Here is a 13,099-nt window from a genome sequence, read left to right as displayed (position 1 = left end):
CAGTGAGTCCCCCTGGCTCCCCGCTCAGGGCTCCCAGGAGCTGCTGTGTAGGCCAGTCGCCCCTGGAGAGAGAAACGCTGAGTCCTAGGCCCTGGTGGGCAGACTCCGCAGTGGGCAGGGTGTGGTGTGAGAGAGACCTGGGAATGCACAGGCACTGACCATGTGGTGTGAGAGAGACCTGGGAATGCACAGGCACTGACCACGTGGTGTGAGAGAGCCCTGGGAATGCACAGGCACTGACCACGTGGTGTGAGAGGGACCTGGGAATGCACAGGCACTGACCACGTGGTGTGAGAGAGACCTGGGAATGCACAGGCACTGACCACGTGGTGTGAGAGAGACCTGGGAATGCACAGGCACTGACCACGTGGTGTGAGAGAGCCCTGGGAATGCACAGGCACTGACCACGTGGTGAGAGAGCCTTGGGAATGCACAGGCACTGACCACGTGGTGAGAGAGCCCTGGGAATGCACAGGCACTGACCACGTGGTGTGAGAGAGACCTGGGGATGCACAGGCACTGACCACGTGGTGTGAGAGAGACCTGGGGATGCACAGGCACTGACCACGTGGTGTGAGAGAGACCTGGGGATGCACAGGCACTGACCACGTGGTGTGAGAGAGACCTGGGAGTGCACAGGCACTGACCACCTGCCTGAGGGGCGGGGGAGGAGCAGGCCTCCGGGCAGAACTTGGGAGGAGACGGGAAGCAGGGCCTCGTGCCTGCGGCCGTTACAGCACAGGGTCAGCGGGGACGGTGGCTGTTACAGCGCAGGGTCAGCGGGGTCAGTGGTGGAGCCAGCGCAGGGTCAGCGGGGACAGTGGCTGTTACAGCGCAGGGTCAGCGGGGACAGTGGCTGTTACAGCGCAGGGTCAGCGGGGACGGTGGCTGTTACAGCGCAGGGTCAGCGGGGACGGTGGCTGTTACAGCGCAGGGTCAGCGGGGACGGTGGTGGAGCCAGCGCAGGGTCAGCAGGGACAGTGGCTGTTACAGCGCAGGGTCAGCGAGGACGGTGGCTGTTACAGCGCAGGGTCAGCGGGGACGGTGGCTGTTACAGCGCAGGGTCAGCGGGGACGGTGGCTGTTACAGCGCAGGGTCAGCGGGGACGGTGGTGGAGCCAGCGCAGGGTCAGCGGGGACGGTGGTGGAGCCAGCGCAGGGTCAGCGGGGACAGTGGCTGTTACAGCGCAGGGTCAGCGGGGACAGTGGTGGAGCCAGCGCAGGGTCAGCGGGGACAGTGGCTGTTACAGCGCAGGGTCAGCGGGGACAGTGGCTGTTACAGCGCAGGGTCAGCGGGGACGGTGGTGGAGCCAGCGCAGGGTCAGCGGGGACAGTGGCTGTTACAGCGCAGGGTCAGCGGGGACAGTGGCTGTTACAGCGCAGGGTCAGCGGGGACGGTGGCGGAGCCAGCGCAGGGTCAGCGGGGACGGTGGCGGAGCCAGCGCTGTGGGAGGCCCGGCTGAGAGGCAGGGCCGTCTCCGCTGTCTCCTGTCCAGGGCGCGTGGGACCCTCAGAGCCGACAGGTCGGCCAGCACCCGCGGGGATGCGGAGCTGGTGGGAACGGGACGTGGACTGAAGCCCACGCCTCCTACACGCAGGCGAAGGGAGAGCTTCATCCGCTGTCAGCTCATGGTTGCCACGGTGTCAACACCCCACCAGGGCTGACGGCAAGTGGCCAGCTCGCCGTCACTGAGCACTGAGGGGAAGAAATGCCCTGATCGGATTCGGCCTCCGAGAGCCCCACGGGCCGGCTCCCACCGTCCCCAGTGAGGGCCTGCAGCGCACGGGATGACCGGGGAGGGACGCGGCGTCACGGGTGGACAGTCTGGCTAAGAAGGCACGGCCTGAGTCAGTCGGGAGGAGCATCGGAGCAGCTCAGACCCAGCTATCCCACTTTTAGGAATATACCCCAAGGACACCATAGAACGGCTCGAAAAGGAGAAATGCACCCGCATGTTTGTGGCAGCATTGTTCACAATAGCGAAGATCTGGAAACAGCCCAAGTGTCCGTCAGAGGACGAGTGGATTAAAAAGCTTTGGTACATATATACTATGGAATACTTCTCAGCCATAAGAAATGATGACATCGGATCATTTACAATAACATGGATGGACCTTGACAACATTATACGGAGTGAAATAAGTAAACCAGAAAAAAAAAACCTAAGATGAATCCATACATAGAAGGGACATAAAACTGAGACTCAGAGACATGAACAAGAATGTGATGGCAACAGGGGCGGAGGTTGGGGGAGGGGGGAGGGGGTGAAGAAGGAGAGAGGGGTTAGGGGACGGGAGGGGCACAAAGAAAACCAGATAGAAGGTGACAGAAGACAATTTAACTTTGGGGGAGGGGTATACAGCACAATCAAATGTCAAAATAATCTAGAGATATTTTCTCTCAACATATGTACCCTGATTTATCAATGTCACTGCATTAAATTTAATAAAAAAAAAAAAAAAAAAGAAAAAGGATCCACACGAGAAAAGTAGCTTATGTTTCTCTCAAAAGTGTCACATTGTTGTAACACACGGAAAACTAAGAAACTCTTCCAGACGAGTCACAAACAGCTGAGGACACGTGGGTCTGAGTGCACTGGGTGACCTCACGTGGACGCCTTTGCTGTCCCGTCCACTGTCATTGGCAGACTGTTGAACACCAGCTGGGGTCTGTGCGTCAGAGGGATCTTGGCAGCTACGTCAGATTTTTTTTTTGTTCTGAGATGTGCTGTGTTTTAAGAAATGCACACTGAAATTGATAAGAAACAGGACTTCCTGATTGCTGAGGACGGTCACCCATGTCCTTTCTCCGTCTGTTCCTTCTTTGTTTCTGTGTTAACAAACAGGAAAATAAACATCACAGAACGAGAGAAGAACACCAAGTATGCATCACCTGCTACGAGCTCACAGTTTAAAAACAACCCTTTCACACAGTCACACCTGGATGAACTATAGGTGACACAATCACGTCCGCTCCAGTCAGATAGTGGACACGGGGAGCCTTTTGTTCTAGAGCAGGGGTCTCAAACTCGCGGCCCACCGAACAATTTTGTGCGGCCCGCAGACTAATCCACGAAGTTCAGAGTGTTTGACCCCACCTGCTGACCAGGGGTCCAGGAAACGTCCTGGATGTGCTTTCACGATGGAACCGACAGAAATCCATTTGCATCGGAGATGGGATATTTTACTGGGATGTATTTTGTGTCTAACTTCGCTGGTATCTTCCCCGGCCTCTTGCTGGGAGAGAGACAGGTCTTTGCGCTCGACTTAGGCTAGAAGCAGAGGGTGTGTATGCACGAGGGTACACCTGGGGCCCTCCCTGTGGACGGCAGGCAGAGCGGACATGTGAGGTAGAGAACAGAGGACCTGACGTGTGGAAGTGATTGTTGTCCTCGGATGGGGAAGGAGTCCCAGGACTCATGGACATGGCCGTCCCCAGCTCTGCAGGGTGAGTCCCTCAGAGCACCCTGGAGTTGACTTAGAACTTCTAATAGAACATGTATTTTATTTTATTATTATTATTATTTTTTTGTATTTTTCTGAAGCCGGAAACGGGGAGAGACAGTCAGACAGACTCCCGCATGCGCCCGACCGGGATCCACCCGGCACGCCCACCGGGGCGACGCTCTGCCCACCAGGGGCGACGCTCTGCCCCTCCGGGGCATCGCTCTACCGTGACCAGAGCCACTCTAGCGCCTGGGGCAGAGGCCAAGGAGCCATCCCCAGCGCCCAGGCCATCTTTGCTCCAATGGAGCCTTGGCTGCAGGAGGGGAAGAGAGAGACAGAGAGGAAGGAGAAGGGGAGGGGTGGAGAAGCAGATGGGCGCCTCTCCTGTGTGCCCTGGCCGGGAATCGAACCTGGGTCCCCCGCACGCCAGGCCGACGCTCTACCGCTGAGCCAACCGGCCAGGGCCTAGAACATGTATTTTAAACCCACATCTAGAAATAAAATTGATGAGCACGGTACATTTGTAAGAAAATAAATCCGTGTCCCTACGGCTGGCACAGGGAGCAGGCAGAGTCATGGGAGATGGACAGATGGATATTTCGTTAGGCTGGACAGCGGCTGGAGGTGCCTCTGGCCGAGGGGAGATAGGGCAGGGCTGAGCTGAGCTTCCACGGGCTGTACTGTGTGTGCTGGGTCAGTCCACTCATCACCCTTCAGTGTTTCATGGAGCTCAAGTCTTGGAGGCTCAGTCCTGATCAGGGGAAGGCGGCTTTGTACCAAGTCAAAGTAGCTGCTATGTTTGTAGAGGTGGTGACGCATCTTCCTGGTCTGGCAAGCCCGTGTTTGTTGAATGAATAAGTGAGTGTCTGAGGTCTGAGTTTGTGGAACGAGTGAAGACTTCTGCGTGAGTAGGAATAGGAAAGCCACGCCGGGTCAGAGGGGAAGGAAAAGGACATTCCAGGATTACGATGATGGCGACACCCTGAACAGGAAGAAGGAGATTGAAAAAGAGTGGAGAGAAAAGTCTAAAACTCAGGCTGCCGCTCGGAGTCTGAACAGGACCGACTGCTGTGTCCGTTCATCAGAAGAGCTCTCTAACCCCTGGAGAGAGCGACTGGATGAAGGCACCAGTAGGTCCAGAACCCCAATTAGCAGGTCAGTTAGCAGTTCTGGTGGTAAAGACGGTGAGATGGGGTCAGAGAGACCCCGAGGCACTAAGGAGACTGGCTGGTCGGGGCCGATGTGGGGTGACGGAGACGGGGGGAGCCCCTCATGGGGATGTGCGTGATGTCACAGTGCTGCTACCAGACGTGGGGACGCGGGGTCGCCGGGTTTTGCAGAGGTGCGTCATGAGCACAGCTGTGCACCCCTCACAGGACACCCGGGGGTGGGGAGGAAGCTGGAGTCCCCCCCAAGCCCCCACCCTGAGTCGCTGCCTCACTAGAAGCTGTTGGCGGGCATTGGAATCACCTCCATGAAGCGTGGTGGTGACGAGAGCTCTTCTCTGCTCAGTAACGTTCTGTCTTAGATGGTTATCAACTCGCTTCCCTGTGCCTTTAAGGAGCACCTGTTTCTTCATCCCTGAGCGGTTCCTTCAGTGCCGCCTGTTCTGGCGATCTGTCCCCACCACGAGGGCTTTTCCCAGTGGAAGACGCTTTGACACCTTGCTCCGTGTAGACTCAGTCGGAGGGTGACGTGACCACAGGCGAGGACGAGCAGACACGCTTTGGGAGAAGGGGATTTCAACTCGCTGATCACCCTCTACGTTACACGTGCCCGAAGCTTCCGGCTGACGGGCATTCTCCTTCTGCTCAGGACCCCCATGTCTGGGCGGCTCTGACCCACGCAGCCTCGGTCTCTGTCTATCTCCTGATTGGCTAGGTGCTATAATGTCACCTGGGACGTTTCCAGGAAAGGGCACATTGTATAAAACATGCCTGTTGTTTTTCTTCTCGCACATGATTATCTGTAGTCCTCTCATATCCCAGCGGGAACATTCCAGTCTGAATCGCACGGGGCAGGAAACAGAAAAGCGACTCCTTGTGAATAATGTATCGGATCAGGTCCCCTTCCATCTCGCCACCCCCAGCCCAGCCTCCACGCAGCACCGGCCTGTTTCCACTGTCTCTTCTTTAAAAAAAATACCGATGGTTATATTGTTAAAGCAAAGCCCTGTGGAAAGCCACAGGCGTGGTAAAATGTGAGAACAGGCGTCCTGACTCTGAGACGTCGGGAGATGTTACGTCCGTCCGCTGGAGGAGGGCAGGGAGAAGGTGCCCGTTTGTGGCAGTGAGACTGAGCAGTGGGCCCCCGACTGCGGGTCAGACTCAGAGGGAGCACGGGGTGGGCAGGTGAGCGAGCCGCAGGACCGGCCAGCGTGAGCAAGCGGCCCCACAGGGCTTCCCTCCGGAAAAGCGGTGCCCGCTGTGGCATTCACCTGCGCTCTGCTCTCCCGTTCTTTGCAGGGACCACGGTGCCCGCCCTGCTGAACAGCTCGTCCAACCAGCTCTACCTGCACTTCCAGTCGGACATCAGCGTGGCCGCGGCCGGCTTCCACCTGGAGTATAAGAGTGAGTCCCCTCCCCCGGGCGTCAGCCTTCCTCCGTCCTGTTGGGGAATTCTCTGGAAGGAAAAGTAAGTCCCCGCCCTCATTACACAGTGAAACGCTATTCTCGATCTGTGCTTAAAAGCAGAATGAAATCTGGCTGTACAAACTCTCTGGGAAATAGACCGTGTTTCCCCGTGTGTAAGACACACCTATTTTGGAAAAATTTGAGGTTTAAAAAAATGGGTGCATCGTATACAGTGGTTGTAGATTTTTTACTTGCATTTCCTGCTTTTTGCGCTCTTTTTTTTGTGTTCATTGCTGAAGACAGTGATTCATCATTAGACACAGATGAGGACAAGCTCATGGAGGGGAGTGTTGACAGTGATGAGGAGTGTTATGAATTTTATGATGAATAAAATGTGAGTTCAGTAACTTTATAGAATACTTTTTTTTCAGATTTTGGGCCCCCAAATTAAGGTGCATCTTATACACTGCTCACAAAAATTTAGGGGATATTTTATCACTTCATATTCGTTTTAAAGTATCCACTAATTTCTGTGGGCAGGGTACTGGGGAAGCCCGGCGTACGAGAACCGGCAGGTGAGCGAGCAGGATGGTTGTTAGTATGTGGACTGATTATACGAAACACCTGCTTCAAGTCCCGTTGTTTGTATTAAAAATCGGAAGGAAAAGAAAGTAACCTGTTGGAACAGGACCAGTGTCCTGGGGATCGTGAGTATTCAGAGAAGCATAGACATTTGTCATTTCCAGATAGATGTGTTCATACTCCCTTCTCATTCCCGCCTCTAAGGCCGCCGGTGTGAGGAGCAGGAGGCGGCCACCTCCCTCCCCGCCTGGCCTGTGTTTCTTCATTTGTTTGGAAGAAGGTGCACAGGGAAGCCACTAATAACCTTTTAAACACGGATTCGGGGTGGCAATAATTGTCTGATGAATGGGCGATGGAGGTCAGACTCACAGGTCTTCCATGGTGCTTGACCACGCAGGTGAACCCAAGGAAAGCAGGTGAACCCCGGGAAAGGCAGGTGAACCCCGGGAAAGCAGGTGAACCCCCGGGAAAGGCAGGTGAACCCCCGGGAAAGCAGGTGAACCCTGGGAAAGGCAGGTGAACCCCGGGAAAGGCAGGTGAACGCCGGGAAAGGCAGGTGAACCCCGGGAAGGCAGGTGAACCCCGGGAAAGGCAGGTGAACCCCGGGAAAGCAGGTGAACCCCGGGAAAGGCAGGTGAACTCAGGGAAAGCAGGTGAACCCCGGGAAAACAGGTGAACCCCCGGGAAAGCAGGTGAACCCCGGGAAAGGCAGGTGAACCCCGGGAAAGCAGGTGAACCCAGGGAAAGCAGGTGAATCCCGGGAAAGCAGGTGAACCCCGGGAAAGGCAGGTGAACCCTGGGAAAGCAGGTGAAACCCCAGGAAAGGCGAAAGAAGAGTTTCCAAGGAGAGCGAGCGGGGTTTACATTGGGACGTGTTTTCGAGCACTAAACTCACCTAATATTGATACTCATCTCCTTTAACAAGCGGTTGCTAATGAGCAAATACACAGACGAGCTCTGATAAGTGATGTTTTGAGTCGAGATAAAGAGTTTGCTGGGGGGACGGAGAGGGGGGATGTGAACAGGTGTGCGTTTTTGAAAGGCCAGCCTCTGGCTGATGACCTGTCTTCTCAGCCAGACACCACAGGGCTGATTCCTGTTCTGGTGAAAAGAACTTCCCTACCTATCCACAGGTGTTTGTACGCAAGTTTATTCCAATGTTTTTGAACAGAGCTACATGGGCGAGCGTGGAAAACGGGGGGGTCGATGTTATTTGTGTCGGATGTGTCTGAAAAAGTCTGCCCCATGGACACCTCTGGTGCACAAGGGTCGCTAGGCATCCATGAGCCTCACTTATGAGAGGGCTCAATTCACTTGTGTTTGTAGGAATGTTAGAAGCATGGGGTCCTCTTATTGTCTCCTCTCAAAGTTACCTTGTGTCCTCTGGCTCTATCACTCGTGTCTCCTGGAAAGAGGTATTAGCAGAGTCACCCACCACAGTCACTGTCCTGTGCAATGACCCACAGACGTGAGCTCCACCCACAGTCACTGTCCTGTGCTCTCACCATGGACGTGAGCTCCACCACAGTCACTGTCCTGTGCTCTCACCATGGACGTGAGCTCCACCCACAGTCACTGTCCTGTGCTCTCACCCACGGACGTGAGCTCCACCCACAGTCACTGTCCTGTGCTCTCACCCATGGACGTGAGCTCCACCCACAGTCACTGTCCTGTGCACTGACCCATGGACGTGAGCTCCACCCACAGTCACTGTCCTGTGCACTGACCCACGGACGTGAGCTCCACCCACAGTCACTGTCCTGTGCACTGACCCATGGACGTGAGCTCCACCACAGTCACTGTCCTGTGCTCTCACCCACAGTCACTGTCCTGTGCTCTCACCCACGGACGTGAGCTCCACCCACAGTCACTGTCCTGTGCTCTCACCCACGGACGTGAGCTCCACCCACAGTCACTGTCCTGTGCTCTCACCCACAGTCACTGTCCTGTGCTCTCACCCACGGACGTGAGCTCCACCCACAGTCACTGTCCTGTGCACTGACCCACGGACGTGAGCTCCACCCACAGTCACTGTCCTGTGCACTGACCCACGGACGTGAGCTCCACCCACAGTCACTGTCCTGTGCACTGACCCACGGACGTGAGCTCCACCACAGTCACTGTCCTGTGCTCTCACCCACAGTCACTGTCCTGTGCTCTCACCCACGGACGTGAGCTCCACCCACAGTCACTGTCCTGTGCTCTCACCCACGGACGTGAGCTCCACCCACAGTCACTGTCCTGTGCTCTCACCCACAGTCACTGTCCTGTGCTCTCACCCACGGACGTGAGCTCCACCCACAGTCACTGTCCTGTGCTCTCACCCACGGACGTGAGCTCCACCCACAGTCACTGTCCTGTGCTCTCACCATGGACGTGAGCTCCACCCACAGTCACTGTCCTGTGCTCTCACCATGGACGTGAGCTCCACCACAGTCACTGTCCTGTGCTCTCACCCACGGACGTGAGCTCCACCCACAGTCACTGTCCTGTGCTCTCACCCACGGACGTGAGCTCCACCACAGTCACTGTCCTGTGCTCTCACCATGGACGTGAGCTCCACCCACAGTCACTGTCCTGTGCTCTCACCCACGGACGTGAGCTCCACCCACAGTCACTGTCCTGTGCACTGACCCACGGACGTGAGCTCCACCCACAGTCACTGTCCTGTGCTCTCACCCACGGACGTGAGCTCCACCACAGTCACTGTCCTGTGCACTGACCCACGGACGTGAGCTCCACCACAGTCACTGTCCTGTGCACTGACCCATGGACGTGAGCTCCACCCACAGTCACTGTCCTGTGCTCTCACCATGGACGTGAGCTCCACCCACAGTCACTGTCCTGTGCTCTCACCATGGACGTGAGCTCCACCCACAGTCACTGTCCTGTGCTCTCACCATGGACGTGAGCTCCACCCACAGTCACTGTCCTGTGCTCTCACCATGGACGTGAGCTCCACCCACAGTCACTGTCCTGTGCTCTCACCATGGACGTGAGCTCCACCCACAGTCACTGTCCTGTGCACTCACCCACGGACGTGAGCTCCACCACAGTCACTGTCCTGTGCTCTCACCCACGGACGTGAGCTCCACCCACAGTCACTGTCCTGTGCTCTCACCATGGACGTGAGCTCCACCCACAGTCACTGTCCTGTGCTCTCACCATGGACGTGAGCTCCACCCACAGTCACTGTCCTGTGCTCTCACCATGGACGTGAGCTCCACCCACAGTCACTGTCCTGTGCTCTCACCATGGACGTGAGCTCCACCCACAGTCACTGTCCTGTGCTCTCACCATGGACGTGAGCTCCACCCACAGTCACTGTCCTGTGCACTCACCCACGGACGTGAGCTCCACCCACAGTCACTGTCCTGTGCTCTCACCATGGACGTGAGCTCCACCACAGTCACTGTCCTGTGCACTCACCCACAGTCACTGTCCTGTGCTCTCACCCACGGACGTGAGCTCCACCCACAGTCACTGTCCTGTGCTCTCACCATGGACGTGAGCTCCACCCACAGTCACTGTCCTGTGCACTGACCCACGGACGTGAGCTCCACCCACAGTCACTGTCCTGTGCTCTCACCATGGACGTGAGCTCCACCACAGTCACTGTCCTGTGCTCTCACCCACAGTCACTGTCCTGTGCTCTCACCCACAGTCACTGTCCTGTGCTCTCACCCACAGTCACTGTCCTGTGCTCTCACCATGGACGTGAGCTCCACCCACAGTCACTGTCCTGTGCTCTCACCACGGACGTGAGCTCCACCCACAGTCACTGTCCTGTGCTCTCACCATGGACGTGAGCTCCACCACAGTCACTGTCCTGTGCTCTCACCCACGGACGTGAGCTCCACCCACAGTCACTGTCCTGTGCACTGACCCACGGACGTGAGCTCCACCACAGTCACTGTCCTGTGCTCTCACCCACGGACGTGAGCTCCACCCACAGTCACTGTCCTGTGCTCTCACCACGGACGTGAGCTCCACCCACAGTCACTGTCCTGTGCTCTCACCCACAGTCACTGTCCTGTGCTCTCACCATGGATGTGAGCTCTCACCCACAGTCACTGTCCTGTACTCTCACCATGGACGTGACCTCCACCCACAGTCACTGTCCTGTGCTCTCACCATGGATGTGAGCTCCACCACAGTCACTGTCCTGTGCTCTCACCATGGACGTGAGCTCCACCACAGTCACTGTCCTGTGCTCTCACCCACGGACGTGAGCTCCACCCACAGTCACTGTCCTGTGCACTGACCCACGGACGTGAGCTCCACCACAGTCACTGTCCTGTGCTCTCACCCACGGACGTGAGCTCCACCCACAGTCACTGTCCTGTGCACTGACCCACGGACGTGAGCTCCACCCACAGTCACTGTCCTGTGCTCTCACCATGGACGTGAGCTCCACCACAGTCACTGTCCTGTGCACTGACCCACGGACGTGAGCTCCACCACAGTCACTGTCCTGTGCTCTCACCCACGGACGTGAGCTCCACCCACAGTCACTGTCCTGTGCACTGACCCACGGACGTGAGCTCCACCCACAGTCACTGTCCTGTGCTCTCACCATGGACGTGAGCTCCACCCACAGTCACTGTCCTGTGCTCTCACCATGGACGTGAGCTCCACCCACAGTCACTGTCCTGTGCACTGACCCACGGACGTGAGCTCCATCAGCGCAGTGACCACTCCCCTGACTCCTAGCCCACAGACTCCCTGAGAAGGGGAGATGGACCTAACACTGGGGTTTTTGTTTTTGTTTTTGTTTTTTGAGTAGTTCCTTCCAGATGTTCACACCCCATTCTGACGGGCGCTGTCATTCCTTATCCCATGGAAGGCGAGACTGCAGTTTCTCCATCCCAGTGCTCAGGGCTGGGGTTTAAAATGCAGGCGATAGAAAGTGTGTGCAGAATCAGTCATACCAAGTCCACAGCACAGGGACGGCTGGAGTAAGTTCCCAAAGGACTGGCCAGTATTTGTGATCTGTGGACAGGCTGCACCTCCCTTAAAACGGGTATGGACAGTCTGCATGTATCCAAACTCAGACTGTTAACAACATTAATCTCCGTGCTGCTGAAGCAAGCACGTTTGCACCAACATAATATCCACAAATAATAGTGAAATCAACAGCAGGGCACTCGCTCTGCATGTCACAGGTCTGCCCCTGTCGCTGCTCTCTGTGTGGGTCCACAGAACAGCCCCATTTCTGAGGGAGGCTCAGGGTGTAGAGGACAAGGACCAGACACGGCGTGTCCCAGGCCGGCCCAAGTCTCAGCCACACCGCTAACAGCTGGCTGAGGTCGGGGACCCCAGTGGACCCCACCCTGAGGGATGCCCGTTCCTGAGCACCTGTGCGTGGACCTCCGCTGTCCTGCTGCCCAGCGATGACCGCCAGTCCTGGTGGCCGGAGGGTCTGTGGCAGGTCGGGGACCCCAGTGGACCCCACCCTGAGGGATGCCCGTTCCTGAGCACCTGTGCGTGGACCTCCGCTGTCCTGCTGCCCAGCGATGACCGCCAGTCCTGGTGGCCGGAGGGTCTGTGGCAGGTCCAGCAGCCTGGGAGTTGGATCCTGCTTGTCTGGCCCCTCCCCCCGGGATGTTAGGGGGTGGCCACACCGGCTTCCCCCGGAGAAGGTCCCCTTTTCTCAGATGGAAACGGAGACACTACCCTGTTCAGATCAGCCCAGTGCCCCAAAGGGTCACTGAAAGGATTTCTCCAGCAAAAGGCCGCCCCTTGACGGAAGGAGGGACCGTGGAAGACGAGTGAATGAGGAAGTGTTGAGGAGAGGGTACGGGCAGGTGTGCACAGCCCGGACTGTCTGTGAAGTCACAGGATCCGTGCAGAAGCTGCGGACGGGCATCTCGGGGTGTGTCATGCCTTCTGCAGCGACTGGCCTTCCTGCACCCCGAGCTTCTCAGGGAGGGGCGAGCTGCTGGGCAGAGGGGGCTCCCTTCACCCTTGCTCCGCGCCCTGCCTTCAGAAAAGCAGCCCCGGCAAAAACAGAAGAGATAAGTGAGCCCGTATCTGGGGCCTTTTGGTTATAGACGGGAGCGTAATGCTGGTGTTGGCTCACCCTGGGACATGCAAGGTCAGACCGAAAGGGGTACCCAGCAGAGCCTGTTGCCAGGGGACAGCCTGGTGGTCATTGTCATTGAACTTGGCACAAAAAAATATTATACATACATGTATGAGTGTGTAACTGTTTGCTGGTATATATGCTCATGCATCATATCGATCAAGAATGTGCTGGGTCCGATGTATCTGAGAGACCACGTACGACCCGTGCACAAAAGCAGATAGGCCTTCCCACCTGTGTCTCAGCGGATCTGCTGGCAGGTGGCTAAGGAGACCACACACGTGGGTTCTGCTGGACCATTCCTGTTTGGCTTATTTGTATTTTGAACACTTTTCTCCACTTCTTTTCCTGCCACTTTTTGTTAAACTCTTGCTTGTCTATCTCCACGATGGGCTGATTGGATAAAACTGTTT

General features: G+C 56.6%; 1 protein-coding gene across 1 annotated transcript in view; it reads left to right on the top strand.

Moving 5' to 3' along the window:
* CSMD1 (CUB and Sushi multiple domains 1) overlaps positions 1 to 13,099 on the top strand; it is a 1,728,861-nt gene that overhangs the window by 1,502,265 nt on the left and 213,497 nt on the right. The window contains exon 37 of the mRNA XM_066382147.1: positions 5,912 to 6,016. Coding sequence (XP_066238244.1) covers positions 5,912 to 6,016 — 105 coding nt within the window. The remainder of the gene's footprint in view (positions 1 to 5,911; positions 6,017 to 13,099) is intronic.

Source organism: Saccopteryx leptura, chromosome 4 (genome assembly GCF_036850995.1).
Source record: "Saccopteryx leptura isolate mSacLep1 chromosome 4, mSacLep1_pri_phased_curated, whole genome shotgun sequence".
Taxonomy (NCBI): Eukaryota; Metazoa; Chordata; class Mammalia; order Chiroptera; family Emballonuridae; genus Saccopteryx; species Saccopteryx leptura.
Note: the sequence above shows the minus strand (reverse complement) of the source record. Positions and strands in the feature narration are given on the sequence as shown.